Source organism: Spodoptera frugiperda, chromosome 20 (assembly GCF_023101765.2).
Source record: "Spodoptera frugiperda isolate SF20-4 chromosome 20, AGI-APGP_CSIRO_Sfru_2.0, whole genome shotgun sequence".
Taxonomy (NCBI): Eukaryota; Metazoa; Arthropoda; class Insecta; order Lepidoptera; family Noctuidae; genus Spodoptera; species Spodoptera frugiperda.
Genome location: NC_064231.1, coordinates 6,413,079 through 6,441,053, shown reverse-complemented (window position 1 = coordinate 6,441,053; position 27,975 = coordinate 6,413,079). Strand labels below are relative to the sequence as shown.

At 34.8% G+C, this 27,975-nt stretch overlaps 5 protein-coding genes across 36 annotated transcripts in view; 2 read left to right on the top strand and 3 right to left on the bottom strand.

Annotated features, from left to right (window-relative positions):
* Positions 1-201: 201 nt before the first annotated feature.
* Positions 202-5,334, bottom strand: LOC118282296 (doublesex- and mab-3-related transcription factor dmd-4). Of its 2 annotated transcripts, none has more exons than XM_035603311.2 (5): positions 4,845-5,334; positions 1,720-1,893; positions 1,457-1,554; positions 1,195-1,357; positions 202-803 (listed from the first exon to the last, which is right to left on the bottom strand). In XM_035603311.2, exons 1-5 carry the CDS (start codon positions 5,016-5,018, stop codon positions 513-515), a joined length of 900 nt encoding a protein of 299 aa, XP_035459204.2. In that variant the 5' UTR covers positions 5,019-5,334; the 3' UTR covers positions 202-512. The 2 variants fall into 2 exon arrangements, with proteins under 2 accessions (XP_035459204.2, XP_035459205.2); XM_035603312.2 differs by having other exon boundaries at positions 4,857-5,333.
* Positions 5,335-7,732: 2,398 nt separating this feature from the next.
* LOC118282122 (integrator complex subunit 12) lies at positions 7,733-9,123 on the bottom strand. The gene is made up of 2 exons (XM_035603060.2): positions 8,529-9,123; positions 7,733-8,306 (listed from the first exon to the last, which is right to left on the bottom strand). The coding sequence occupies exons 1-2, from the start codon at positions 8,952-8,954 to the stop codon at positions 8,019-8,021; spliced, it is 714 nt and encodes a 237-aa protein (XP_035458953.1). The 5' UTR covers positions 8,955-9,123; the 3' UTR covers positions 7,733-8,018.
* Positions 9,124-9,398: 275 nt separating this feature from the next.
* On the top strand, positions 9,399-13,018 carry LOC118281751 (uncharacterized). The gene is made up of 5 exons (XM_035602457.2): positions 9,399-9,748; positions 9,977-10,198; positions 10,519-10,656; positions 11,470-11,689; positions 11,766-13,018. Exons 1-5 carry the CDS (start codon positions 9,509-9,511, stop codon positions 12,230-12,232), a joined length of 1,287 nt encoding a protein of 428 aa, XP_035458350.2. The 5' UTR covers positions 9,399-9,508; the 3' UTR covers positions 12,233-13,018.
* LOC118281761 (GTP-binding protein Di-Ras2) overlaps positions 13,017-27,975 on the bottom strand; it is a 16,820-nt gene continuing 1,861 nt past the window's right edge. The window contains exons 1-4 of one of the 2 annotated variants that reach the window (XM_035602468.2): positions 18,830-19,239; positions 18,188-18,283; positions 17,836-18,096; positions 13,017-17,666 (exon numbers count right to left, since the gene is read on the bottom strand). In XM_035602468.2, the coding sequence (XP_035458361.1) occupies positions 17,532-17,666; positions 17,836-18,096; positions 18,188-18,283; positions 18,830-18,967 (630 nt within the window). In that variant the 5' untranslated portion in view covers positions 18,968-19,239 and the 3' untranslated portion in view covers positions 13,017-17,531. Of the gene's footprint in view, positions 17,667-17,835; positions 18,097-18,187; positions 18,284-18,829; positions 19,240-27,975 lie in introns of those variants that run through there. The other variant, XM_050701285.1, reaches the window with a different exon arrangement.
* LOC118262160 (constitutive coactivator of PPAR-gamma-like protein 1) overlaps positions 19,889-27,975 on the top strand; it is a 20,706-nt gene continuing 12,619 nt past the window's right edge. For 3 of the 30 annotated variants that reach the window (XM_050701280.1, XM_035573326.2, XM_050701260.1), the window contains exon 1: positions 19,889-20,034. Coding sequence is in view for 27 of the 30 variants with exons in the window: in XM_050701257.1 (XP_050557214.1) it covers positions 20,402-20,549; positions 20,812-20,990; positions 21,648-21,761; positions 21,975-22,121; positions 22,811-22,972; positions 23,079-23,271; positions 23,372-23,481; positions 23,753-23,950; positions 24,532-24,811; positions 24,894-25,050; positions 25,226-25,351; positions 25,468-25,594; positions 25,672-25,896; positions 26,012-26,230; positions 26,333-26,523; positions 26,630-26,715; positions 27,040-27,173; positions 27,308-27,376 (2,865 nt within the window). In the remaining 3 variants the exon portion in view is untranslated. Of the gene's footprint in view, positions 20,035-20,341; positions 20,550-20,811; positions 20,991-21,647; positions 21,762-21,974; positions 22,122-22,810; positions 22,973-23,078; positions 23,272-23,371; positions 23,482-23,752; positions 23,951-24,531; positions 24,812-24,893; positions 25,051-25,225; positions 25,352-25,467; positions 25,595-25,671; positions 25,897-26,011; positions 26,231-26,332; positions 26,524-26,629; positions 26,716-27,039; positions 27,936-27,975 lie in introns of those variants that run through there. The other 27 variants (XM_050701273.1, XM_050701256.1, XM_050701276.1 and 24 more) reach the window with 23 other exon arrangements.

Below are 27,975 nucleotides of genomic sequence, written 5' to 3'. Positions count from 1 at the left end.
GCATGAGTGCTAAGTACAGTATCTTCAGTTCTATAAGAATTATTCTGTACAATTAGTATGAGTTTGCTTTACGTTTAAAGTAATCGAAACGAGAGCGCGTTCGGTGCTCAGTATCTCAGCCTTCGATTTTACAAAAAAAAACCTAGTACATACTTACTTAACCTATAAAGGTGACGCATATAGACAAGAATAAAACAAAAGTTGCAATATAAAAGATACAATTTAATAATAATAATAAATAACAACAGCACTTTAATAAAAATCGATAATCTACAAGCTTAAGTGTAAAATTCTTTGGCATTGGATATTATGGCAGCATAATTTGACTCGAAAATAATAAAAGAGTAAGCTGTGCTAAAGATATAATAGTAGACAAATGGTACAATACTAATGATACCTTTGGAGTGACATAGAAGATACGTGTTCTAAAAGTATGATGTACGTGTACAATATTCTTGATAAGTCTACTAGATGAATTAAAAACTAAAATATCATGTTTTTATATTGTAATCCTAATGATGGTTACACTGCCTACAATCAGGGGAGCATGGGTTGCATGGAGCTGGTGGTGCGTGTGGGTGCTGCAGAGGTAGTAGTAGAGGACCTGAGAGTGCAGGTAAGGCCGGCATCGGTATCAACCAGTCAGAACCGCACACTCGCCCCATGACCAACGCCGGTAGTATTGGAGCTCGAGGTCCCACTGGACGGAACGCTGACCACCTCGACTCGACCTCTTCAGAACTTGACACCGACGCCTCATACCCGCTGCTAGTGCTGATTCCTGGTATCTTGTCTCGCTGGTCCTGTTAAAAGATTCAGTTATGTAGTAAAATGTTTTTAGGAAACATAATATGTAGAATCAAAGAAATAGGTAAGTAATAAACGTGTATCTATTTCTATAGCTGATTATAAATATAAAAACTGTAATATTATTGTCTAATAGCACATAGTTTTCCATTCTATTTTATCATCATCATCATAACTTAATTAAAAGTGATAAAAAGTCATTATACTCTAGGTTGTAATTAAACTACCGAAATACCTAGGTAGGTACCAGTTCATGCACAATGGAATGTTTTGTTTAGGAAATAAAACTAAATAATCTAGACATCTAAATTTAAAACACAAGTTTACACACCGTAATATGTAGTATAAAATTCCAAAATATAAAGATGTAGGTATTTTTGTACTTACACGTGTAGCATTGAAATGTTCTACGGCTCGTAGCAAGTCGTGGTTGCATCGTCGTAGCACTAGTTCCAGCACAGAGCGCTTCTTGCCGGGAAACAGTTTTCGTAACATCTCTAAACCAGCTGTGCTCACCGCATTCTCACTTTCAGAACCTTCTTCACCTGGACTGTAGGAAATAATCAGAATTATTATTTTAACTTTACGTAGTATATCAGTTACCACTTTAATGTAAACATGTAAGGAAATCTAATAATGCGATACGCACCGCATTGACGCGGAGGCTGAAGAGTTGCCAGCAGAATCAGGTGAAACAGTGCAGCAGTCTGGCAAAGAGTCACTCGTCTCACTGTCGATGTGGATTGGCTGTGGGGCAAAATTTAAAATTAGTATTAAAATTAGTATGTGAAACTAAAAGGTAGGTATTTAAAATTAGTATTAAATTATCTATAAAATTGGCATCAATGAATGGCAGTTTACTAAGTAACAAGTGTAACAACTTGATACAAAATTGAAATCTTTATTTCTTACAGTGTGATCATCAGCAACAGAGTCAGGTTCCGGTCCAGGGCTGGGGCATGGGCCGGTGACTCGCATCCCATATATCCGACCTGGAGGTAGAGCTTCCAATGCCGTTCCACTTTCTACGGAAGCCAAGTGTAAAGCTATCTTGTCTTCTGCGGCTTGCTGCCGCTTTAAGGCTACCTGGTGACAAAATAAAAGAGAGTTGCTCTTGTGAAATTTGTTTATTTATTTAATCAAAAAGATATGTTTTAAAAGCTTTACATTTCCTATACACATGCATACAAAAGTTCCCTTAAGACTGTACTTAATAAAGAAAGAATTTCTCCAACCAAAACCTACACCTAATGTGTAATAGAAAGTCAGATGGAAGCCGAAGGGAGGAATGATAAATACATGATTGTATTACAGCAACCTCGGGCAGGAAATGTAATACTATCAAATTAATTTAGCAGAAAATCAATGACAAACACTTGGTGTTTATATTTGTTATCTGTGACCACCCTAGGGACTGCGCCGGACGGCCGGCGAGCAGGGCGCCGCCCGGGGCCCTGCGGCTTCATTGCAAGCGTAAACAGAACTCAATCTCTAGTAAATCAAATAAAACGCTTTAGGAATTTATATTAGCTCAGTGGCTTTTGTATAAATACTAAAATAAAGTGAAAAGGAAGACGGCAAACTTTGAGAATAAATCAATGAGCGAATCCGTTTAGCTAATGCGATTTCAACACAACATTGGCAGTAGTACTCCCTTTATGATTAATGAAAGCGCGTTATCCCGGATTTGAGATGCAAGTGGTGGGACATCGACAGCGATGCATTACTGTGTAAACTGATCGATGGTTCATCCGGCGTCTACAGTAAACACGTGCCACTTGTTTAAATAAACCGAGACGCTGCATTAGCTGGTCTCGATTTCACTACATTAAAACACATTAACTCCTCTAAATTGCGTGTTATTTCTGTACTAAATAAGGTATTAGTGAGGAATTTCCTCGTTTCATTGGATCGATTCATATTTTTGTTGTTCGTTTCATTGTTCATTATTTGGATTTCGGAATTAATTTTTTTCTTTAAGTTTAGTTTTGATTATATTTTTAGATTTAGAAAAATCATGAGATTTATTTTGCGAGAAATTAAATAGTAGGTACGCTGTTTTTGTGTTCTTTTGTGTCTTTAATAATTACGTTAGTTTACTACCTACTGCTGAAACAACTTTTTTTTTTCTTATATATACTTATCCTTATAAATATCTATGCATACGAGTAATTTGCATACCTAAATCCGCCTAGATTTTTTGTGATCTTTTATTTTAGATTTTCGTTGCATATTTTAGTTAGTTTATTTCATAGTTTTAGTGTTTTTTTGTGTAGTAAACGTAATTAGTTCACTTGAGTAATGAGCAAGCCGTTACTGTGTTACCGTGTAGCCGCATAAATAAATGGCTCAGCCTACACTAATGAGAATTAATCATATAAATTATGATTTTTCAAGTAGAAACCTGAAAACAGGCAGAAAACTGAAACCTTAAAAAAATACTTATTGTTAGGTAGATATGGTTTGCTATAATAAGGAATGATAAGTACATTGGTCTCTTTTTTTATGTGGAAAAATCATCCAATGACTTCTCCCACCTTGGGTGATGCGGGAGGAAGTGTTAGACTCTTACTGACTAAAAACCACCTCGTTCCTTCTCCTGCTTTGAGCCGGAGCCTCGGTAACCTTTTACGTTGTCTGCAGCTCCGGATCGGGCATCAGCCCTACTGGGCCCCATCTGTGGTGGTCTAGCTCTTTGAGGCGCGCGCGGAACGGGACGCGCCGAAGTACTTTGGTCTCCAAGACCCACACTTGCGACGATTTTATCTATTCTTCATTTTAGTCGTTATTAAATTGCTTAATCTAAGTAGTAGGTATTTCTCTCATAATTTAGGCACTTAATGATGTATGATAGGCATAGACTTAAAAAATAATATTTTAACTCTATCCAAAAAATAAAGATAATTTTATTGTTAACTATAGAGATAACTAATAAAAAATAAATACCTAATTATGATATTATTTTAGCTATAATGTATTTTCTCATCAATGTATTAAGTAACTGAAGCACACTTATTAAGTATTTTATCTACCTAGCTCATTGTAATGCGCTCATCGTAGAATATTATTTTCCAACAATAAAATTGTTACTCGACGTGATATTTTTTTCTATAGCCTATAAGACTAATAAACAATTCAACGTAACGAAATTATTTTTATAAGTATCTAATATAATATAATTTTTATAAGTAGTAATTAGTTTTATAGAAGTCCGTAGCCCTTTCCTTCCAGCTTTTCAGAAATTATACTTATGAACTAAATTTATGTTCCGATATAACATTCACTGATCTGTTTAATGATTTTTTTTTATAATTTAGTCAATATTTACGAATCGGTATCAATTGAAAAATACAGACATAGAAAAAACGGAACTGAAACAGACTCATAACCATGAAGTCATGACCGACGGACAGACGGTGGCCTTTATAATTATAGAGTCCATTTAAGTTTTTTACGGAGACTAATAGAAAAAAATAATATCTGACTCAATAACTAAGCAATAGATATGGTACTGTACCATCTAAATTATTGTAAATCTATCCAATAAAAAAAAACACGCGTTAATGTTATTTTGATAAAGATACTAATTCTACATATTTTAATTGATATGTAGCACATAACTGATATGTATTTTAGAACATAACTATTATTATTGATTAAACTTATTGTAAAAAAAATGTATGACAAAGGCACGGACCGAGAGTCCATGAAAAAGTAATTTACATGAAAAATAGCCAGATTTTAGGTTTAGGAACCAAAAACTTTATTTTGGTAAGCACTTGTCCTCTGAGGACCAAAATGGCAATAGATATTATGACCTATGTGCCTAGTATAGAAGGGTATTTAAGTACCTTATATACTTAGCAATTTCCTTAAACAGACAATACACTTTTGTCAGAAATTTTACCCTACGTAATACTTGTAAGATTTTTACTCTTCTTTTTGATTGAGTAGGTATTTTCCTGTTTAAACAACACGTCTAACCAAATATGTTTGCGAAATGAATATTGTAAAAGATATTTGTAAATATTTTATACCTCGGCACATACCTGAGCAGCCATAATTCTCTGCCTCTCCTTGATGAGTCCACATTTAGGACACTGGCAGAGTCGGTAGGCACAAGCTTTCTTGTGGCCTCGTAAGCTGGAGATCAAACCATGGTTCCGGCAACGAGCGCACTTTGGAACCCTTGCACGACCACTATTCATCATCAAAATCACTCAATAATCGTGTACACTGAATTAACTTTATTAAAGAATCTAATGCAAATTTAAATCTTTTTTTTTTTGGTTTGTAGCACTAATGTCGAACTGAAATTATCAATTTACTTTGCAACTTAAAATCATATATTATGTTCGAAGAACTGATATATTATGTTCGAATAAAAATTACACCAAATGATATTTTAGATACTCAAAAACAATCAGGTAACAAACATTTAACACTGTTTCACATAATTAACTGTAGACGAAGCGCTAAGAAAACCCGCCCGCCCATAATACACTCCGCCCTGAAACTAATATCGATATGAAAACTAGATGTTCGAGATGATAGATGAATGTGAAACTGGGAGGAGTAACAACTGCTGTATCTGAAAAAAGGTTCTTGGGATAATGAACTTAATTTTCTAAGGAGTAAAAGTGAAGTTGGTGTTTCGTAGTGTATCGACGTCGCAACATCCCGCTCATCCCGAACCGCCCTTCTCTCCAGAGCGACCAATGGGAACATGCTGCCGTTAGGATTGGTTACAAACTTAGAAAAACAACGGAAGCTGATCCTTTATGATTGTGTTTCATTTAAACAAGCAACAGTATTCTGTTATACTGTGCAAACTTTCAGTTTTTTGTTCAGTGATAATCTATACAGTTATTAGGTATGTAGGTGTGTAATCTACCTATTTGTACCTATACCTTGATAATATGCAATATACCTGTATACACACTTACACACATAGATAGGTACTTATGCACTACACGCCTTATTAAAATTATTTATTAGAATACCCAACAAAAGACTCTATCAAGAAGTCCCTTGTTGATAATAGAGATGATGACAAGGTATGATAATAACAAAATTATTTAGTCCGTCAATAATTAGGTAATGGAAATATAAGACAAGTATTTTTTTATATAAGATTACAATACCTACTTAGATCTAACGAATGAAAGTTTCGGAGTGGGAGCAAATACGTTATTTCTACGTATGACACTTTCCTAGAAGTGACGTCACGAGATGTTTCAAATCGATATGTCATTGAAAGTATTTGTTTCTGTAAGAAAATAAAAAATACATGTCCAATGTTTTAAAATAATCTTCAAGACGTAGGTACGTTTAGATAAAAATTAGTCATCTACCCTATTGACTTGGTAAGATTTTACTCATTACACCTTTAAACCTATTACTATAGATTTGAATAGTGAATTGTGAATGGACAGAAGTTGCCTATTAATAGGTATATATATTTGACTATCTTTTTTATCTTTTCAGTAGCGGATTAATTAAGCACGGAGTTAGCAAGGTAACATGGATTCAATTGAACAAGGCTGTGGGGAAATATTCGCCAACTTTTCAGCTTTTACATCTATAAGTTTCTCTAAAGAAATGAGTGCTCTAAAGCAGACAAGTTCGGTTACGCGGGACTACGGGGCCTTTTGCGTAGGCCCCGTAGCCGTAGCAAATCCTACTCTTGCTACGTGGTCAATCGGACACTGCTTTTTACCCGACTGCGCCAGAAGGAGGGTTATGTTTTTCGAGAGTATGTATGTATATTTTTATAATTTGTTTGGCACGCTCTACAGCCTTAACGGCTTGATGGATTTTGGCTTGAGAGGTGTCGTTAGATTCGTATTTACTGTGAGAGTGACACTGGATATATCAAAAGAATAAAAAAACAAAATGGCGGATTTTTGGCGCTAGATTCGAAGTTCGAACATTGCTCACTCTCTAGCCTGAACGATTCGATGGATTTCAGCTTGATAGAGGTCGTTTGATTCGTATTTACTGTGAGAGTGACTTGCGGGAATTGCTCCGTGCGGGAATTGCTCCGTGCGGGAATTGCTCCGTGCGGGAATTGCTGCGTGCGGGACTTGCTTCGTGCGGGAATGGCTCCGTGCGGGAATTGCTCCGTGCGGGACTTGTTCCGTGCGGGACTTGTTCCGTGCAGGATTTGCGCCGAGCGGGAATTACTTCGTGCGGGACTTGCTCCGTGCGGGAATTGCGCCGTGCAGGAATTTTTCGTGCAGGAATTGCTCCGTACGTGACTCGCTCCGTGCGGGAATTCCTTCGTGCGGAAATTGCTCCGTGCGGGACTTGCTACGTGCGGGGATTCCTTTGTGCGGGAATTGCTCCGTGCGGGACTTACTCCGTGCGGGAATTCCTTCGTGCGGGACTTGTACCGTGTGGGACTTGCTCCGTGCAGGAATTGCGCCGTGCGGAAATTCCGTCGTGCGGGAATTGCTCCTTGCGGGAATTCCTTCGTGCGGAAACTACTCCGTGCGGGACTTGCTCCGTGCAGGAATTACGCATTGCGCGAACGGCTCCGTGCGGGAATTACTTCGTGTGGGAATTGCTCCGTGCGGGAATTGCTTCGTGCGGGACTTGCTCTGTGCGGGAATGGCTCCATGCGGGAATTCCGCCATGCGGGAATTGCACCGTGCGGCAATTGCACCGTGCGGGAATTGCACCGTGCGGGAATTGCACCGTGCGGGAATTGCACAGTGCAGGAAGTGCACTGTGAGGGAATTGCACAGTGCAGGAAGTACACTGTGGGGGAATTGCGCCGTGCAGGAATATATTTTAAAAATAATATTTTATTTTAGTAAAAATTCATAAACCCAAATTATGTCAGAAGTAATTATTCTACACAGACAAATTCACAAGCAACGGGCAAGCGGACAGTTATGAAAGTAAATAAAAGCTTGTAAAATAGAATAGTAATTGCTCATTTATTTGTGTAATACAGCAGACAAGAGATATAAACTTTATAATTAGTACAAATTTGAAACTCTAGGATAGCTCTACATAATCTCACTAATATATTATGTGGTAAGTCTATAATATTAATAGGTACATGTAATAACTACATTCACCAGAAATCAAGAAAAGAATTATTTAAAAAATGTAATGTATTCTAGTTTCCTAAGCTTATTTCTAGACTGGCATTATATGCCACTTGCTTTTTACTTTGTTTCCTAAGAAACAAAGAGTTATTATCATTTAGATTTTTTCTTTTCATGTTGTTTAGCAGCCTTCTTCTTCATGATCTGCAGTCTCTTATCAGCAGATATAATGTTGATGTTGGGAGTCACCACTTTAGAAGGAGATGAGGAAGAGGAACTGCTCGAGGATATCTTAACTGGTGTAGAGGAACCAGATATGTTAGAAGGAGACTTGGGTGTGGCCTTGATGTAATTTCCAGTAATCCCTTGTGATGCCAAACAGGAAGCACACTGCCACCCCGCTGCTATGTCATTGTCGCTGATTACTGGCTTGTGACAATCCTGCAAAAAGAAAATTGTATAAATAAACACTTTTGGTTAAAACCCTGATAAAGGAAAGATATATACAGTGCCAATCCGTCAATGCTGTTGTAATGAATCTGACTATAAACATCTTATTCATTATGCAATATAGGGTTTTGACTCTAATGAATTTCTTAAAAACCATAATAATATCCAAGTGAGAAAAAGCAGAGTAAGTGACATAAGAAGTTGTATAATTACCTGATGGTAAAGAGCGCAGCATACATCACATTCCACCAAGCGATTGCCAGCTTGGACTGAAATCTGTCTGCATACAGCACAGGTCAAATCTTCTTCTAATAAATCCAGAGATAACTCTCCATCCATAACAGATCCGTCATCGTTTTCACGTTCTGGTATTTGTATTTGCTGTGGACTTGATTGAGGCAGTGCCACGGTCTTAGTAGTCGATGACTTCTCGGTCTTATGCTTAGATCTTGGTGATTCCAACTTTTCCTCAGTCAAATACTTCTTCGGCAAAACGTTGCCAAGAGTTTTAGAACTTCCATAAGTCTGACGAATGTGGTCATCTAAAGTCAACCGTAGTTGTTCAGTGGAATCAGATGCACTTGAATGCAAATATTTTAAGCACAACTTTATCGCAGGGTCAAAATCTATAGACGACATTTTGCTTTCTAAGTAACAAAGTAAAGAAATGTGTTAATGATTCAAAGGTGTACAACAAATGCAATGTTATTGTTAGAATTAAATGCCGTATTCAATTAATAAAATAAACTTAATTTTCTTTCAAAACACGATTCGGCTTTTTTGTCAGAACATTATGTCAATTTGTCAATACGACAGTGACAGCCAAGTTCTTAGTCAAACTACAGATAATAAATACACAATACATAAATTTATTAGCGGCGCGGCGTGTAAAAATCCATTAAAAAAACATTTATTAGAAATAAGTGGGTCTGATATGATTATGAAATAATTCATTTATCAGACTAATGAAAACAAAATATACATCTGAATATTTTATATGGAGAAAGATTTTTAGATTTTACGCACACCGCACAACACTAGTAAAAAAAATTGTTTTGTTTGTGAATCATGCCAAATGTCAAGTCTGAAACTGCCAGACTGACTGACATTTTACAGTACACTCATTTTAAAAAATCTAGATCGAGCACAGTGGCGAAAAATTCAAATTTATTATCAAATAATCGTGCATAAAAATGAGTTCGCAGACAATAATTCTAATTTTGTTAAGCATTTGCAGCATCTGTAACTGTGATGTACAAGTAGGACCAGACCCTTGGAACTACGAATTTGTGCAAAGACCAGAAGAAACTAATATACCACCAGATCTTAGAACACCCTTGAAGAAAGAAAGGCCTGCTGAATCTAAATTTGGCTTTGGAGAATGGTGGTTTAAGAGATTGCTCGCCATTATGCTGAAAAATGGACAATTCAAGGTTTATATAGATTTTTATTACCTGGTATAGTAAACAAAACTGTGCCTTCAGAACAATAAAGTTTCAGAATCAATTCCCTGCTATGATAAAGTGATATAACTGACGAAGAGTGGCTAAAAGAAAATGTTTCCACCTCTATCCGCTGATGTTGTGTTTACTGCAACTTAATTTATTTGTTATTTTACTATTAATTCTACAACTAAGTATACTAATTTTAAAAAATTACAGAAAAACGAAGAGGGCAGTGTCGATATCTCTCTACAAATGAAGTTTGAGCTTGATAGATGGGAAGTATTAGAAGAGTATTTACAATCAGAATCTCCATTAACTGATGATAAGTTCAGGCGCACTGTAGGATTCATTGAAGAAGCTATTTATAAACCAACTATTACTGATAAAATTGTTATGGCATGGAGCGATTACATTCAAGTCTATCTAATGGAATATAAGGTAAATGTGTTAAAAAATATAATTACAATTGTGATAAGATTAAGGTTAATTATGTAAAAAATTATAGTATGGGTGTTATGTGTATGTGAACTTGTATGTTTGTAAACATAGCCACAACACAGGCTGCCTAGTGTGGGGCAACATTTAATAAAAAATAAATAAATTACATATCTATTTATAGATGGAGGATAGGCAATGTAAACAATTATTTTATAACTAGTAAATTAGCTGGTCTTAGTCTGAGATGGGCCATGAGCAAAATCAATTAGACTAACTAAATCGAAATCCATGTTTCGCCTAAATTAATTGTTTATTTTCAGACATATATTACTCTGATGCTGGGTCTACTTGCTGCAGTTGGAGTAGTGATGTGGCTCTGGAAACACATGTCTCACAAACATGTTGTCATCATTGTATTAGTCTTCTTATATGTCTATGAAGTTTTTATATCTTATAAAGTGAGTATTTTTACCATACCTTTATTCAATTTCATAAACATTTTACAGGATAATAAATTTCATTATTATCTTTAATTAATTATCTTTAAAGAAAGATTGAGTATGAATAAACATGTACTAGTCTGTAACCAAGATTTCTTGCTAAGAGTTCCTTTTAGCAAAAAAATAATACACAATAAAATTAAATTGTAAGGAACTTATGATTAAAGTTTGAAAAAAAAACTAAAAAACCCGACTGTTTATTTTCATGAAAATTATAAAACCTTACATCGTAAAATTGAAGCAGTCGGGACTCATTCTAAATATGAAGACTTAGTGAGGGCACATACGGCTGGCTTTCTATAGTGGGTCCCGACTGCTTCAATGTTACATGACTTGTTTTAGGGTTTTCAATTTTCATATTTTAAAGAAACGCAGTCTTTTTATAGTTTTTTGAATTACCTTTTTTATTTTATTTTCTTTTAGTTTTATTATTTTTATATATTTGGATATATCAAGTGACCCCTATCAAGCTGAAATCCATCGAATCGTTCAGGCTAGAGAGTGAGCAATATTCGAATTTGGCGCCAAAAATCCGCCATTTTGTTTTTTTATTATTTTGATATATCCAGTGTCACTCTCACAGTAAATACGAATCTAACGACACCTCTCAAGCCAAAATCCATCAAGCCGTTTAGGCTGCAGAGCGTGCCAAACAATTATACATACATACATACCTACATACATACATACATACATACATACATACATACTCTCGAAAAACATAACCCTCCTTCTGGCGCAGTCGGGTAAATATACATTATGATGTTTCAGGAAGCCGAACAACAGGAATATGAGAAATTTGTGTCTGCCGTCAATACTTGCAAATGGTACTTTTGGACCTCAGAGTGCACAGTACCGCCACCAGATCCACTATTGTTCATGAAACACATGAATCCACTAAAAATAGCAATCAGAATGTTCACATCCTTTATATCTGAACCTATCATTGCTATTGATGCTACCATAAAGATCATGCTCCATAGTGTTACAAGTAAGAAAAAATCACTAAATACCTTAATGAAAATAATTACTAATTTACATACATAAATTTCACATTTTTGTTCCAGGTGGTCTAATGTTCCCGTTTGATAAAATAGTATATGGATTTTTCAACTTAGTCGTACACATATCATTGATATACCTTCTTGTGATGATTGTGTTCAATTTCATATTCAATATTCCATTCACCTTGAACTTCCTTGGAGTTGTTAGTGTTGGTGTTAGACAAAATAGGCCATCATTATTTACTACAAACAGAAGAGATGAACAGAGAGAAATACAAAATAATAACGCTAATAGAATAACTAGTGAAACATTAGACACAATTTTAAATGCTTTCTCCCGTGCTTTGACGAACAGTAACAATGTTCCAAATAGAGCCAATTTGAATTCAACGAACAGTGTTCCGATGTTACGAAGGTCGGCAAGCACTGGGCGTCTACCTAACACTTCATCAGGCACTAATGATCAACTGGCAATTAACAGCAACTTTAGGAGAAGAATAAATATTGGCAGGGGTGATGGGGATCATTAAGGATGTTTAATTTTTATGCACTGTTTTTTATATATAATAGTTTAATGTGCTTTTTTCTGTATATATTTTACGCTTGTAAATACAAATAATTGATATCATTTAATAATAAATGTAATTTTTGTAGTAAAAAAAAAATAGCAATTATTTGTATTGATTCATATTCTGTGATAATAAAATTTAACATAAGTTTTAGGGCATCAATTAATTCTTCTTAGGCTCGAAACTGCGTTAAGCAGACACTCACGTGGTCCTTTACAAAAGCGCTCCGGCCGCTTAACGCAGTTTCGGGCCTTAAGCCAAGCATCAATTTTATCATGTATTGTATGTTAATAAGGTATTATTTTCCATGATATTGGTCTAGTCTAAACTAGAATTTAATCTATATCCTTGCTCTTTCATGTTGAAGATGTAATGAATGGTTAACTATACAAACTGATTGAGGATTATATTCACAAATTCCACACTATAGAAAGATATAGAATTTCTATTCATTTCCATGCATGCCTGTTATGTGATACTCAATAGAAATTTATGCTCAGTCCATTCTTTACATGTGTATAATGTATATGAATGAATCATTTGCGCTGGCCTTGGATATTTTAGATTTTTCCGTAACGAATTTATATTTATAAAACGCTGATATTAATTCCAATGTAATCTAACGCTTAATGTAATATTGTTATCTAAACCCTAGGTTGTACTTGTAAAGATATGTATATTGCGTTGTGATGTATTTTCTTACATTTTTATACTTTTATGTGTCTAAAGAAATAAAACTAAAACATATTTTTCATATTTTATTTTCGTGATGCCTTAGTGAGAAGTGTTACAAACAAGATCAATTTAATACATAATTGGGAACATATAAGCATAAATAATTATTTACGGTATTATGAAGATTTAAGCAAATTCTAGTCCTGATTTTAAATAGACGCTTACACCTACACTGCTATTGGTCAACAAACATTCGCAACCTCGGTATACATAACATTGAAAAAAAAAACAATAATTATATACAATACAACTACAACATTCGCCCTCCGTCAAGACAGGTCAGATTGCTTACAACATTATCAACAAACTCTGACCCACCCTGAGCAAACATCAACCGTGATCAAACGAGGCGCCTCTATCCAACTACCCTATTAGTAATGCAACCAGGTAAATATTAATTAGGTAACTCTCATAGATGGACGACTAGAAAAAATTACTCTACTAATTAATTTGTTTTTAAGAAATCGTCAAATGTTTGTTCGAGAAAACAGCAGAACAAAAGCTTCAACTAAGTTCTTAGTAGTCGTTAATATTTCTAGTAAATTTTTGATTTCTATACTTTTCTAGATATAAAACTGTTAAGATTGCAAAAGGATGCTGATAATTATCCTATTACCTACTTCCTATATTATTATTGCCGTGTCATACATTGGGCACCATTTTCGAAGATATTAAGGAAAAGAGCAGAGAAGATAGTAATGATGTGATAAGAAACGGAATGTAAAGTTTGCAGTAAATATTAAGTAGAAACTTGTATATAAAAAAATCTATAATATAATCCGATATTACGTCATCCTAATTTAAAGCGTGTGCTATTATATCATAATGAACTCCTGTATCATAAATTAACCATCGAGTCTCCTAGACACTACCTACTGGATGAATCGACTCACATTTTTGACTCGTTCACTCTATACACCTTTACAATATAAAACACTATTTCTGATTATAATTTTAATGTTGATCCTTCGTTGATTATATATTTCCACTAAAATCTAGCTACCAGAACTACAATTCCTAGATCAATACTCGTGCTATTTAAAAGTAATTATTTACCGTAAGAGAGGATGAGATAATGTAGGTAATCAATTAGCCAGAATATAAATAGGTACAGGATATAGACCGCGAACCGGAGACGCCATGACGCCCTCCGATAGAGAGGAATATGTAACATGTTTCCTTTGCTTTACATTTGTACTGATTTTGCGATTCAAAATTAAGCGACATTGATATTCGAATTACACGCACGGGTTAAAGAATAAAAATCCGTGGATACAAAAGTCAAAACTATGTTCTTAGGTACACTAATCAATCGCATGTGAATAGTGTGATATGAATAATCTTCAGATTCACACAGAGAAAGACTGATTGTTTAAAGTGCATCAGCAATAAATACATACGGAAACATGTACAATGGCAAATGTTCCAATCAGACCAACATATTACTAACTCTGTTAACAAATTGCAGTTAGTTGCTGACAGCAATGCACCTATTTTGTTATGTAGCTGTAATAAATTGGTAGATTGATTATAACAAATAACAAACCAAAAAATAAGTTTAAGATAGAAATGTAAACTAGGAGTATTTTCGAATGGTTTTTGCGTATCATTTAAGCCATTTTACTGCAGATTAGACGATTCTGAATGGGATAAAGTAGCAAGACAAGACTCACAAAGTTTAGACATATAGAATGCACATAAAAATCTAAAGAAATAAGGATAGACGAAAATACGAAGAGTATAAAAGATAGAATACAACTACTACACTGTTAACTTACGTCAATCAACATGAAACAACTTTGGTCCAGCTATAACAATTCAGTGTTTAACAATTTTACCTCTATAAATACAATATTTTATAGATTCTGCCAATAAGCAAATATTCATAATTAAAACGTGCAAATACATTATCAACTTATGTGCATAATATTCAAATGTCTTTAGAAATTAGTATATTAAACAGAATGTAAATATTAATTATAATCTTAAATAGTACTGATATCGAAACAATCAAGTCTGCCGATCAATTTACCCTCACGGTATAGTAACATTTTTCTATCAATTTTATAAATAATATTTGGAATGAAATTAAAATATTTTACATAAGTACTTAAAAATTAAACATGACATGACTGACTACAAACTTTACCTAAGCGTGGAGCTACACTTCAAAATCCCTTTGAAGCCTAGTTTTAAAGCTGACGGTGGACCTGAGCTGACCTAAAACGTCAGCTTTTTTTAAGGGGGGAAAATCATCCTATTACTTCTCCCACCTTGGTCGAGGCGAGAGGGAGTGTCTTACTGACGAAAAACCACCCCGTTCCTACTCCTGCTTTTCGAGCCGAAACCCCGGTAACCCCGTATTCAGTCCGCAAGTTCTTTTACATTTATTGCTGCCAGGTAACGATGGCGGTTGCGAAAATTATTGTTGCGTTATTATTCATTGAAAAAAATATCTTTTGTTCCCCAGACTTGCTTCCTTCTTCTTGCTTTATTTTCTAACTACCGCAACAGACATTTTCCCGAAGTGGTTATATTTGAATATTACTACTATTATAAAAAGAGGATGGAATTGAAGTGTAGCTTCACTCAGGTTCCAGTTATGTCAGCCCAGCATTATAGCCACTTAACACTTCATATGCATACAGAATATTTTAAAATATATTAAATTTGTACAGTGATAATCGACTAAATACTTATATTTCATGGACAAATCTATATAACTGGATATGTGAGTGATATTAAATAAAGTGCATTCTATAACTAGCGACAGCTACGTTTAAGTATTATAAATTCTAGATAAATGTTTAACCATGAACAATAATAACAAATAATTTTCGCACTTAAAATCGATAATGTCATCGCGAGATCATTATTCCTGATTGCTACAGTACCTACCTAAGTATAAGTAGCTATATATTGTCGAATATTTTAATACAGTGCTTAATATTATTCTTTATTTAATCATAGTCCTGTCATAGTTGAACATGAGTTTCATTCTAGCAAATAAGATTATTTCTACCTCAGCTCCTATATATAAGCTAAGTACCTACCCCAACTCTAATGAAGTCAATGGTATGTTATTATTAGTCAAGTGCATATGAGCGTTTCTTCCTATTTAGGTGCTAATGTTCCACATGACCTGTACATAAGAATATAACTAACCAAGTGTTGTATAATTCACCTCTATTTGACTCCACAGACGCAAATATCAAGAGTGTAAGGTAAGGTACCTGTTTATTATATTATTGTACTTTAAATTGCATATTTAAATAGGCTACAGCTACAGCTTAATTACTTGGATGGTTATAAGAGTCCTATTTCAATAGGCCACCATGGTAAAGTGACAAGGTCATACATCACACAAAATGAATCACCGTATCACCCACAGGGAAACTTCTTGTTATATTTTGGTTGCTCTCTAAACACCTACCTACAGGCTTACCCTTAAAGCTAATTTCAATCAAGCCTATCCATTAAAATCTGAATACAATATTTAATGGAATATTGCACTAGTGTTGTAACTCAACGTAACATTCGTTCATACGAAATGTCAGAATATCAATGTCCATTGATCAGAAATGGATTTAAGAGTAGGCTCACAGGTGGCTCTAGACACACCGTTTCCTGACTGGCCATATGACCATGGTGTCATTGTTTTCCCAATGAAATAGAACCCTTATTCTAGCTGTTTCAATTTTAATTACAAAATAGTCTTCTGAAACTAAATGCTTCTAGTGATCTATCTAAAGATAAACTCAATTTGGCCATTTTGGCAGTATTTTAAATTTATGTCTCCAATCAACATCATACATGCATTTTTATGTTTACATCATTCTGACCTTGATGACAATTTTTGTACAGAATTCTACTATTTGGCACTGACATAACTTCTCATAATGACATTACCCATCTTCTAATGTAAGTATCAATTTATACATTTCATTTTATATGTCACCACATATTTTTGGAACAAATAAACTTTTAAACAAATTGTAAATTACACTGAAACCTGTCTTATGGTCCTTATTTTGTATATGGAATGTTTTACAAAATGATTTCTCATAATAATACATAACTATACTTAAAATATACAATGCTTGTCACTATATGAAAGTGTTTCATAGGCAATATTGTTTTATATAACAGCTCAGTATGTATAATTCAATAACAGTAAGTCCTAAAAGACTTAATTTCGTTGTATTTTCACACTAACAATATATGGAATATTTCTCCCGTCTTTGTCATGTCAGTCATTATTAAATTATTAATAGCTAACAATTAGCAAAATATGTAGGTTTTCAATGACTTCTAAGCTCCATCACAATGGGAACTAATATTATTTAAAAGGCATTGTAATTATTATTCTACTTGTTGCCGTTAAATGCAAATATGGGCAATACTTATATTCTAGCTTTGGTAAATAATGTGGTTGGGTCATGGATTTAATGACTAGGATCAAAATGACTAGGAATTATTGTTATACAATTGGTGGGGTTAGATAATATTGGAGTTCTTTTTATATTTACATGATTCGGCACTTCTCTCTTCCACTTGCAGAAGCTTCTCCACCGTCTTTGGTTGCTTTATCTTTCTTTTTCTTGCCTTTCCCATCAACTTGAAGTGATACATTTCTGTTCTTTTCCATATTCAATAGTTCCTGTAATTAGAATTGAAAATATTTTTATTATGATGGAATATTTGTGTGTTACACTGATACAAACAATGCCAGTGTAAAATAGAAATACTTTTGAAAACATTTGAAAATTATTTATTTTATTATTGATATTGTGGACAGCATACAATAAATATAAAAAAGAATTATGTACCTGGAAAAGTTGGGTAACATTGTGGTTTGTTTTAGCTGAAGTTTCCATGAATGAAATGCCCCAAGTTTGAGCCTGGGCCTGTCCTTCTGATGCGGATACTTCTCTTATCTCTGGACTTTCATCACATTTGTTGCCTGCCAGCATCACAGGTATATTTGGAAGCTCTGTGCCCTTAATCTCTTTTATAGTTTGCCATATTGGCTTGAGTTCCTCTAATGACTGTCGACTGCTCACAGAATAAACCAATATAAATGCATGTCCCTGTAAAAAATAATAAGGTCAAAATATGTGAAGTTTCATTAAAGTTAAGAGTGTAAATTAGTTTAAATACAAAAAAGAAATGTTGCCTCACCTTACTGATTGATAATCTTTGCATAGCAGGGAACTGATGTGATCCTGTTGTATCAGTTATTTGTAATGTGCATATTGTCTTGTTGCTGCTTATTACCTAAAAATATAATTTATGTTATTATCTTGTAATGCTGCAATTTTATTCTATATTAAAATTCCAGGAATAAGTCAAATTAAAAGCAGTTCCAACTTAAATGCTGACTGTTAGCAAGAAATCTGATAAGATACATGTATATCTAAAATATGTAAATTAATGTTATTAAAATTGATTACAAGCAAAAAATATTAATTTGAAAATAGTAGTATTATGATTACAATAAGGTCAGCAGGCAGCCTTGTTATGGGGTATACCATTGGCAATATCCCAAAAAAAGTATAGTTTCAGGAATTGGCAAAATTTCAATGGTGTCAAGGTATTTCATGCACAGCCTTTTCAGTAAATATAGGTCAGGATATGAACATTTTTAGATGACATTGTAACAGTACTTAGACTCCTTGTTATAATCTCTGCAAATATTCAATAATGCTTCTACAGAATAGTGTACAAGTTACCAAAACTTCTTTTGGAGCTAAATAAACATTGTTTCACATGCACAAATCGCGGGAACAAAACATAATAAAATTGGAACGTAAATAATATTACCTGTCTATAGGTATCCTCGATCGTTGGTATGTAGGATTCTCTGAATGTCCCTTTTACGAATCGTAACACAAGGGAACTTTTACCGACACCACCCGCACCAAAAACTACAACACGATAATCATTACTTTGCTCCGGCATTACTTAATTTTAGCAGTAGATATCCTTTGGAACCAATTTGAAATGCCAGATACTGATTACAGTGCTGTTATAACTTTAAAACATCTTAAATACAACAACAGTTTTCAGGTTAGTAATTATTGGGTCCAGTATGTAACAATATTTACTCCCATGCTAATTTCCCATCTTTTCATAGATTTTTTACAATGCTTTTGATTTACAACGCCCCACTGCAAAAAGCAAGCAAACCAATACAAATTCTATAGACAGTAGACATACAGCCCACAGATACGATTACGATTGCAATCTTTGACAGACGACAGTCGAACTGTGATGACAGGTAATACACAGGCAGTCTCACACAATCTACTATTTCATTTAGTCGATTATATTATATTAATATTAATTTCACAAGCCACCAAAATAACGCTAATGATTCTCTTTTGGATTTTTTCTATTGTAATGTGTCAATAAATTAATAAAAGTATACAAAATCATATAACTTAACATGTCTAATAAATAATTAAAAGTTAAATTCAATTTTAGTAGTTATTACTTCGAATTTCGACTGCACAGTTGGCGGTGGCTAGGCAACTGGCTGCCGTGCAACATGTCGCGGGTTCGATTCCCGCACGGAACAACTCTTTGTGTGATCCACAAATTGTTGTTCCGGGTCTGGGTGTCATGTGTATGTGAACTTTTATGTTTGCAAACCCACGACACAGGAGAAAATCCTAATGTGCGACAACTGGGTGATTTTTTAGATAATATTCTCGAAAATAATAACTGCTGAGTATCTGTTTTCACTCAATTATTTATCCAAAAAATTTTCATCTCTGAAAATGAGTAACCGTAAAACATAGTTAATTAATTTAATAGGTATCACGAAAGCTAAAATATAAAAATATTAATTATTATTATGAATTTCAACCGTTAGTCGAGTATAAAACACATTTATTTATTTTAAGTTTGCTGGCTCGTATCACAGTAGAATGAAGTGTGACATTTATGAAAAAAAAAATTACAAATGGCTTCCGTTTTCAACTTACGCCTATCGTAATCCTATGTTGGTATGGTTTTCTAAAAAGGTAAGGCTACTTTTTCTGTTTTCTAGTTTTTCTGTAGTTTTAATCATAGATTAATATTTTTCCCTCAATATCGTAATCAATCTTAATAAATTTGACCTTCGTTGACTACGTGCCGGCAACTTTCGTATCTCGGTATTTTGCGCTCATTTGAGGCATATTTATAAATAATTAAATTGATTTGTCTAATTACTGAACATGTAGTCGTGTTTTATCAATTTTTCGTGAAAATATGTGTCATGTCACTTGCATTGTGAAAAGTATCGACCTACTACACTGGTTACCGTCACAATTATTTTTTCTCTTTCAGGCTACCAATTCCTCGTGACGGACGTGTTCGATCAATTAAATACATCTTTTATTTCAAACTATGGGTATACAAGATCTTCAGACGTTTTTAGAAAACGAAGGTGTTGGAGTTGATTTATTTCGAATAGCTAGAAACCATGCCGGCGGGTTCCGCTTAGTTCTCGACGCGGAAGGATGTCTAGATCGTCTCTATGGAGGATATTTCTCAGGTATTGTTTTTCCAATATAACATACAATATTTTGTTGATACATTTTTTATTCTTATCTCGATGTTTTTATTCTAGTACCAAAATAAACATCACTATCATCATCATCCACGCCTAATTTACCAGTGTCTTTACAGCAATAAAAAAATGTTACCTGCTATATTATTTACTATAATTTTACAATAGCATAGCATAGCTTTTAAATTTTTATAGTTTACATAGTAAATTAAACTATTTCACAATAAATATAATGATTTTATTGCAGATTGGGCTTGTGGAGGCCAGTGGGCTCGATGCGTGCAATTTTTAACCACACTTGCACAAGCACTTGCTGAACATCAAGTTGCTTTATGCGTATGTTTTAATGGTGCACATCCTACTCCACCTGCTTTGCCACAGCATTGGATACAAACACAAGCTACATATCGCCAGAGGGTCAACTCAGTAAGTATTTTTATCAAAATTCATTAACTTTGATGTAAATCACCTTTGTTGAAATTGGTATATTTTTGAGATATATCACAAGAATACTTGGGTGTTACATGAAAGTATACATAATGAACATAGACACCCTTATTCTAAATTACAGCCTTAATAAATTTAAAAGTAAAAACTAAAAAAAGGTAAACTTAAAGCATTTTATAAAAGAGAAGACTACTTAGACGATAGTCAGACTTGGGAATGAGCTCTGATGTAAGTGTGAAACTGCACTGCACTGCACAGGTCATATTAGTATGTTTGTACCTTAGGAAAAGTAACATTTATAAATAATATGTAATTTTTTTTTCTATATTGTTTTCCTCATAATTTCACTTCTAATTAACTACTTATGCTCTGACAGTTTGTTGTAACTGGTGTGGCTCTGTTCTCAAAAGACCAACGAATATGCACATTTCTCACAAACAATTTTATAAATATTTATATTTTTCTTATGTTTAAAAGACCACTGAGTTAGTTTTGAATTTCTTCCCACTTTTAACGGCTTTTACTTTAGTCAATCAGTTAAATGTCATTAGCTAATGAACTAAATAGTATATTAATGACTAAAATTAAACTAATTTGATTTAATCATAAATGTAACAATATCTTGATACATCACAGGTGCTGCGTCACATTGCTACAAAGGGCACTCCTCCTCCTAAAGTATGGTGGGTACCACCCATGGGACTACATTCCTGCCTTAGAACAGCATTAAGATATCTTAATATCCCAATAGTAAGTATAAGGCTCTGTATATGGATGTAATCATGTGTAATTGTTAAGATAAATTATTTTATAAAGAACAGAATGTAAATTGGTGTTACCAATTTCATTAAAATTGTAATTTTGATAGATATAAGTAATAAAAATTATACATAATACATTAAATCAAGATCAATGTTAGCTTGGTGTTCGCTCATTTATAAATTAATAATAATTCTTAAACAGATGGTCTCTTCTGATGATCATTGCCAAGAGGTAGTTGGTCTTTGCCGAGAGAAAACTTATGCTGGACTTGTTGGGTGCTCTGGAGAATATTTAGTCTTTCAACCACCAAGATACTTTAGCTCCTCACAGCTGAAACTTACATACAGGGTAAGTTACACTTGTAAGAGCATTTGTTTTGCATACAAAATATTAAGTATTCTGATTCAATTCATGGAGACTTGTTTACAGCAGTTCAAGCAAGATTGATTACTGGAACCAACATAATTATTATGTTAGCTATTTCAATAAAATCATCTGCTCCTTCAACTTCGGTCTGGTTTGGTCATATTGTATTCTAGAAATAATTTTCACACAATATTACACTGTTTACTTCATTTTTTCACTGATAAACTTGATATTTGCTTACAACTGCCTCCTAATTCTAAGGGTCAGCTCACACCAAGACGCATCGCTACGTAACATTCCCAAAATTCACCGCAACGTCAGTCAAAGCCACGCACAAAATAAAATTGCTTTTTGAGTCGCCCGTTTACGGTGTGTGCGAATGAAGACATTTCGCTACCCAGCGATCTCGCGGTGCGTACTCGTCTTTTCAATGATTTTCTGCCTCTTGTGAGATGTGCCTCGCGACGTTGAGATACATCTCACGGGCAGCGTGACATGACTGGCTTCTTCCAGCACCATCGCGTCGCGGTTTGACCTGACCCTATGTGAGATTTGGAAATATGTAATCACCTCCCCCCAGAACACCTCACGTAATTTATGGACGCTTCCTTTATTAAGGAGGCATTGTTAAACTAGCTCCATTAAATTAATGTCATGTGTATTGAATACAGTCGTCACTGGAGACAAAAGAGTACATGGTGCACGAGCTGCCGCAGGTATTAGATGTGCCACAGGATCGATTGTGCCTTATGGCAGCACTACTTGGTGGTACTATTCTATCTGAGCAAAGTCTTGTTGATTTTTATAAGCGGTTGGGAATTACGCAAAAGAAGGTATGTGTATGATACAAATATACTGGTTTCATATGTTTTTATATATTATCCTTTCGATACCTAGCAATTGGTTATTTAAAACTATCTCATTATCAAAAATTTTCAGCAAGTTCCTCCAGAAGGTTTGGTGAAAGCCATTTGTCAATATGTGCGTGAATTACCATCCTCTGATGTGGATGCCGCATGCATCGATGTCTTTGGTGACCTTAATGATCTCCGAGCTGCCAAATTGAAACAAGCTGTACAATATTATTTGAATGGCACTAAAGATGGATTTTTAAAATACAGAACTGCATCTGGTAAGATAATTTCCAAAATATGTTCTAGTAATAATATGTTATAAGTTAAAAAGAATTAAATAATGATCTACAATTTATATTTTTTTTATTTTCTATTTAGGTCGTCGTCCAAAGAACAACAAAAAAACTCAAAAGTCGGATATTAGTCCACAATCCACTTCTTTAGACTTGGACACTTCTAAACTGGCTGCTGAATCATCTGAGCATGAGGTTTTTAAATATTCTTTTAACTAAGTAAAAATCGCTATAGTCATCCACGCCTTTTACACCGTCATTAACACCATTGGCATCCATTGGCAAATTGTCAGATTGCATGATCACTAGTTCTAAATTGAAATAACTATTGTCTAAGTGCAAGTGACCTTTTTATTAATGATTTTTGTTTCAACTCCCCACACCCTTTTTTGTCTTATTACATCCCTATGTTATTTACACTAAGCACTTCAGATAGTAAGAACACTGCAAACTCAATAAATTGCAGCAAAAAGGCTTGGACGACTACAAATTGGCAACAGCAAATGCATCAATTAACGCCGACTTTAGCATGGAAGAAAGGCCCTCTGACATACAGCAAGGACTTGCGGCGGTCTCTCTGGATTCCGGAGATGCGGGTGCAGCCAAGCAGCAAACTATCAATCCAGCTGATAAAAATGAAAAACCACAATCTGCTCCTAAAGAGGTCTGAAAAATGTTTGTGTGTACTTGATGAGTTTAGGTTTGAAAACTGATGTTGGATTTCGTCGCCACGCGACTTATATCTCTCCACTTACCCATTGCGAGTGTTTAAGAGTTTAAGGTGCTTCTAAACAGGCAACAAATATATTTTTCTGCAATATGTAGCTGCAACACAGCTGATTGATCGGAATTATTGCAGTCAATACCAGCGCGTTGTCGCAATATCATAGTTACGTTTGGTATACCAAACAGGGTGGTCGGGGTATTATATATTCATAACCGACTTATGGCCTACATAGCTGACTTATGTTTTGATGGATATTGCTGTTTAATGCTGATATACTGCAATATTGTGTAGCTTCGTTTCACTCATTTTCTATTTATTACACTGTATAATTAGTGGTCAATAGTGCAGTTTAATGTAGCAGCAAAATATTGGTATTGTTCAGAAGCGCCTTTTGAATAATTAAGACTGGGAGACTGAGTGATCTAATAGGTACTGCAGTCCGAAATGTTTGAAATGGATATTCAACAAGTAATAAGATATTATCAAAGACGTGATAAAATTTTGAATATATATTTTAGGTTCGTTCGAATATAAAGCAAATCCATAATGAAGACAATTGCCCTCCGGCCCCAGCTGAAGTGTTACGAACATGTGCCGAGCGACATGCACGTGGCCTTATGCACCCTCAGATGCTATCGATCTTGACACATCGTCAAGTTACTTTGCCTGTATTGATGGAGGACGATAATCACCGTGAAATACCCTCTATACATCACTTCTTTCGACCTGTTAGGCAAAATGTATACGCCATTTTGTATAACATGCACCACCACCGATTTATGGCGCAAAAAGCCAAAGGTATTATTTTGTAAAAATACTTATTATAAACATTTGTAAAACTAATGATAATAAACACCTAAATTACTGTGTACTTTTGTAGAAGAAGGCTCAACAAGTTCTGTGAATATTGATCGCCCTTGCACTGTACAAGTTGCCGAATGGATCTATTCTCGAGTGAATCCCGGGAAAAGCCCTGAAGTTGTGCCAGGAGTTGTTCTAGAATGGCCTGTACCAACTGTGCAACGGCTTTGGTTCGGGTGAGCTTTACCTTTTAGGTAGTTTCTATTTCCTTTCATTCGGTTATTTAAAATCGTGATGCTTTGTTAGTTAAGTTATTGTTATTTAAACAGATTATTTATTATATTATACACCCATTCATTTAAACACATAATAAAAAAGAAATTATAATCAATTTTTTGTGTTTTGTTCCAGAACTGCTCAAGATGACAAATGCCGCCGTATGAGAGCATTCCTATCGTGCATGCGCTCTGATACTCCTTTGATGTTGAATACATCTTATGTTCCCCAACATTTGCTAATTTTGGCCACTGTGTTGAGGTAATACCAATGTTATCATATTTCTTATTACTATTTTTTTTAACAAAATTAACTTCCGAATTATTTTTCCATTTATTGGGCTTTAAATAATTTCATTATTTTGATACGCCTTTCAGATTTATAATGACATCTCAAATTCAAATATTGAGGCGACAAGAACTTGATGCATTTTTGGCTACAGCTTTTTCAAACGATCTCATGAATGCACTTCATTTGCAAGAAATGACCGTAAGTGTGAAAAGTGTCAGTAACGTCATTCTATAATTTTGTGCGTTATTTCGTCATTGTAATGTGATCTCAATAATGTTATTTATTTTTAGGTAAATGGCATTAACTCACGCGGAGTTCAACTGGGTGCGCTGGTGATGGCGGGAGCAGAAGCTGCATTGCTGGCCAACGACGCGTGCGGCGCCCCCGTGCCCTGGCTAGTCGCCGCGCCCTGGCTCTACTTCGACGGCAAACTGCTGCAACGCAATCTGCATCGCGCTAATCATTGCAAACATCTTGCTCAGCTCTGCGATAACCATTTGGATACGGTGGTTAAGGTTAGAGCATAAGTATTCTTAATAATATCTTATTTTCTCTCAGTTGTTATGTGTTTCATATAATAATTAAGTACCCGATATCATCATTTTATAGTAAAATGTATTATATTAATAGGTAGAGCGTATGCGCAAAGCTATCTTGGAAGGTCTGGAGGTGGAGTTTGCGATGCCACCGCTTCCATTAGTGGCCGGCGTGGTGGGAGGCTCGCTCGGCGGACAGCTCGGCGGCTGGCCGCGCGGCCGGGGACGCGGCGCGCGCCTGGAGATCGCAGGCGTCGTCGTCGGACAGTGGGGCGGCGGCAGCTACCCTACGCGCACTACTCGCTACCCACAAGTAAATCAATATTTTTTGTTTAATTATAGTCATCAGGCACAGTACTACCTGTTTAACGAGAAGCAGGCATCTGCATTAGTATTGTTCACAAAATAATTACAGCAGGTAAGCTACGTGGGCTACACGCCGCCGCCTCGCAACGCGTACGGTGGACGCGGATGGCGCGGAACGCGCGGCGGTCGGGGACGCGGTCGTGGCCGCGGCGCGGTGTCCACGCCCCCCGCACGCACCGCGCGTCGCGCACGCCGCGATGTCGAGGAGCCTGCTAAGCCCGCCACGCTCACTATTAACGGGTAACATTCATAAATAATTACTAATATATGTTTGTTATATTGGTTGGTATCTTATTAAATAATATATATATTTTTTTATAATTATAAAACTTCACCAAATTTTCAGGAAAACTGTAAGGCCCGAAGATGTAAATCAACAAGAGGAAGGTAGTCCTCATGAGGACACTTCAGCACCTGATACTGATGCTGATGGTATGTTCTAGTGATATAGTAATACTAAAAATTCTGTAAGTTAATATTGTAGATTCGTAAATATGAGCTTCTAATTACGTTTTCTTAATATTCATAAATGCTGTTTTCGATTATACTAGGTATACCTCCAGATATTAATAATAAAAATGCTTTACTCATTTAATTAATTTATATACATATTAGCTTTCTATATTATGTGACCTAAACGCAAACTAATTTCCCATAAATTTAATATGTCGACATTTAATTTTCGAAAAAGAGGTATACCACATCTCTGCTTGAGAAATTAGTTGTTATAAGTCAACCCATAATATTACTTTACAGGTACACAGCCTCAAAAACTGAAGACTGGCAAAAATGTTAAGAAGAATATGGGAAAAGGAAGGAAAAAGAGCTCTGGCCAGAAGTCTGATCTCGCTCAAACTTTGGAGGCTAATGGCCCATTTGATAAGAATAAGGTGACTGCAGAGTAAATTACAGAAACCACACGACAACATCTCTATGGAATTTACAACAGGCTTTCCTTCTTTAATTTTTTTTTATCCTCATGACAACTTTAAATGACATCACTAAATTCAATGGTGTATTCTAGGTGGCGGAGCAATGCCACAATTCTGAAAAGGAACACATTGGTCAAGGTGATGCACCAGTTTCAAACTAAAGTATTCGTTTCTAAAGGTAATTTCGTTATTGTTTTATTTTTATTTAGTAATGATTTGAAATCAACTTAGTTTAGTTTTTTCGTGGCTTTTGTTTTTTTAATACTTTAGTTGTCCTCAAACAAGAAATCTAACAAACTTTTCGCAATATAATATTCACGATTTAAATTAACTTACAACAGAAAGACATGTACACACTTCATGGGAAAATACGTTGGAATGTAATTGTTTTAGCACGTAAAATGTATATTAGGGATTTAGCTTGGATATTAATCCACAGGTTAAGATGTATACGTGCCTGAAGATCTAAAAGACTTCCCTATTTTGAGACTGATTTTGTATTACTTTAATTGACACAAATAAGTGTTCAATTAATAATATTATTAAAGACAAGTGGAGGCTCATTTTATGCCCCAAAAAAATCCCAAATAAGACGAAAATGGCTCTGGTTATTTTGTATTGTACTATAATGAGACCAATAATACTGATGTAAACTGAAAAACAAGATCTATATTTCTAAAGAAATGTGACCCAAGGGCATATGCGGTTCTATTATTTGAGGTAGTTAAATATCTCTTAGAATAAGTAATAAGAACCGAAA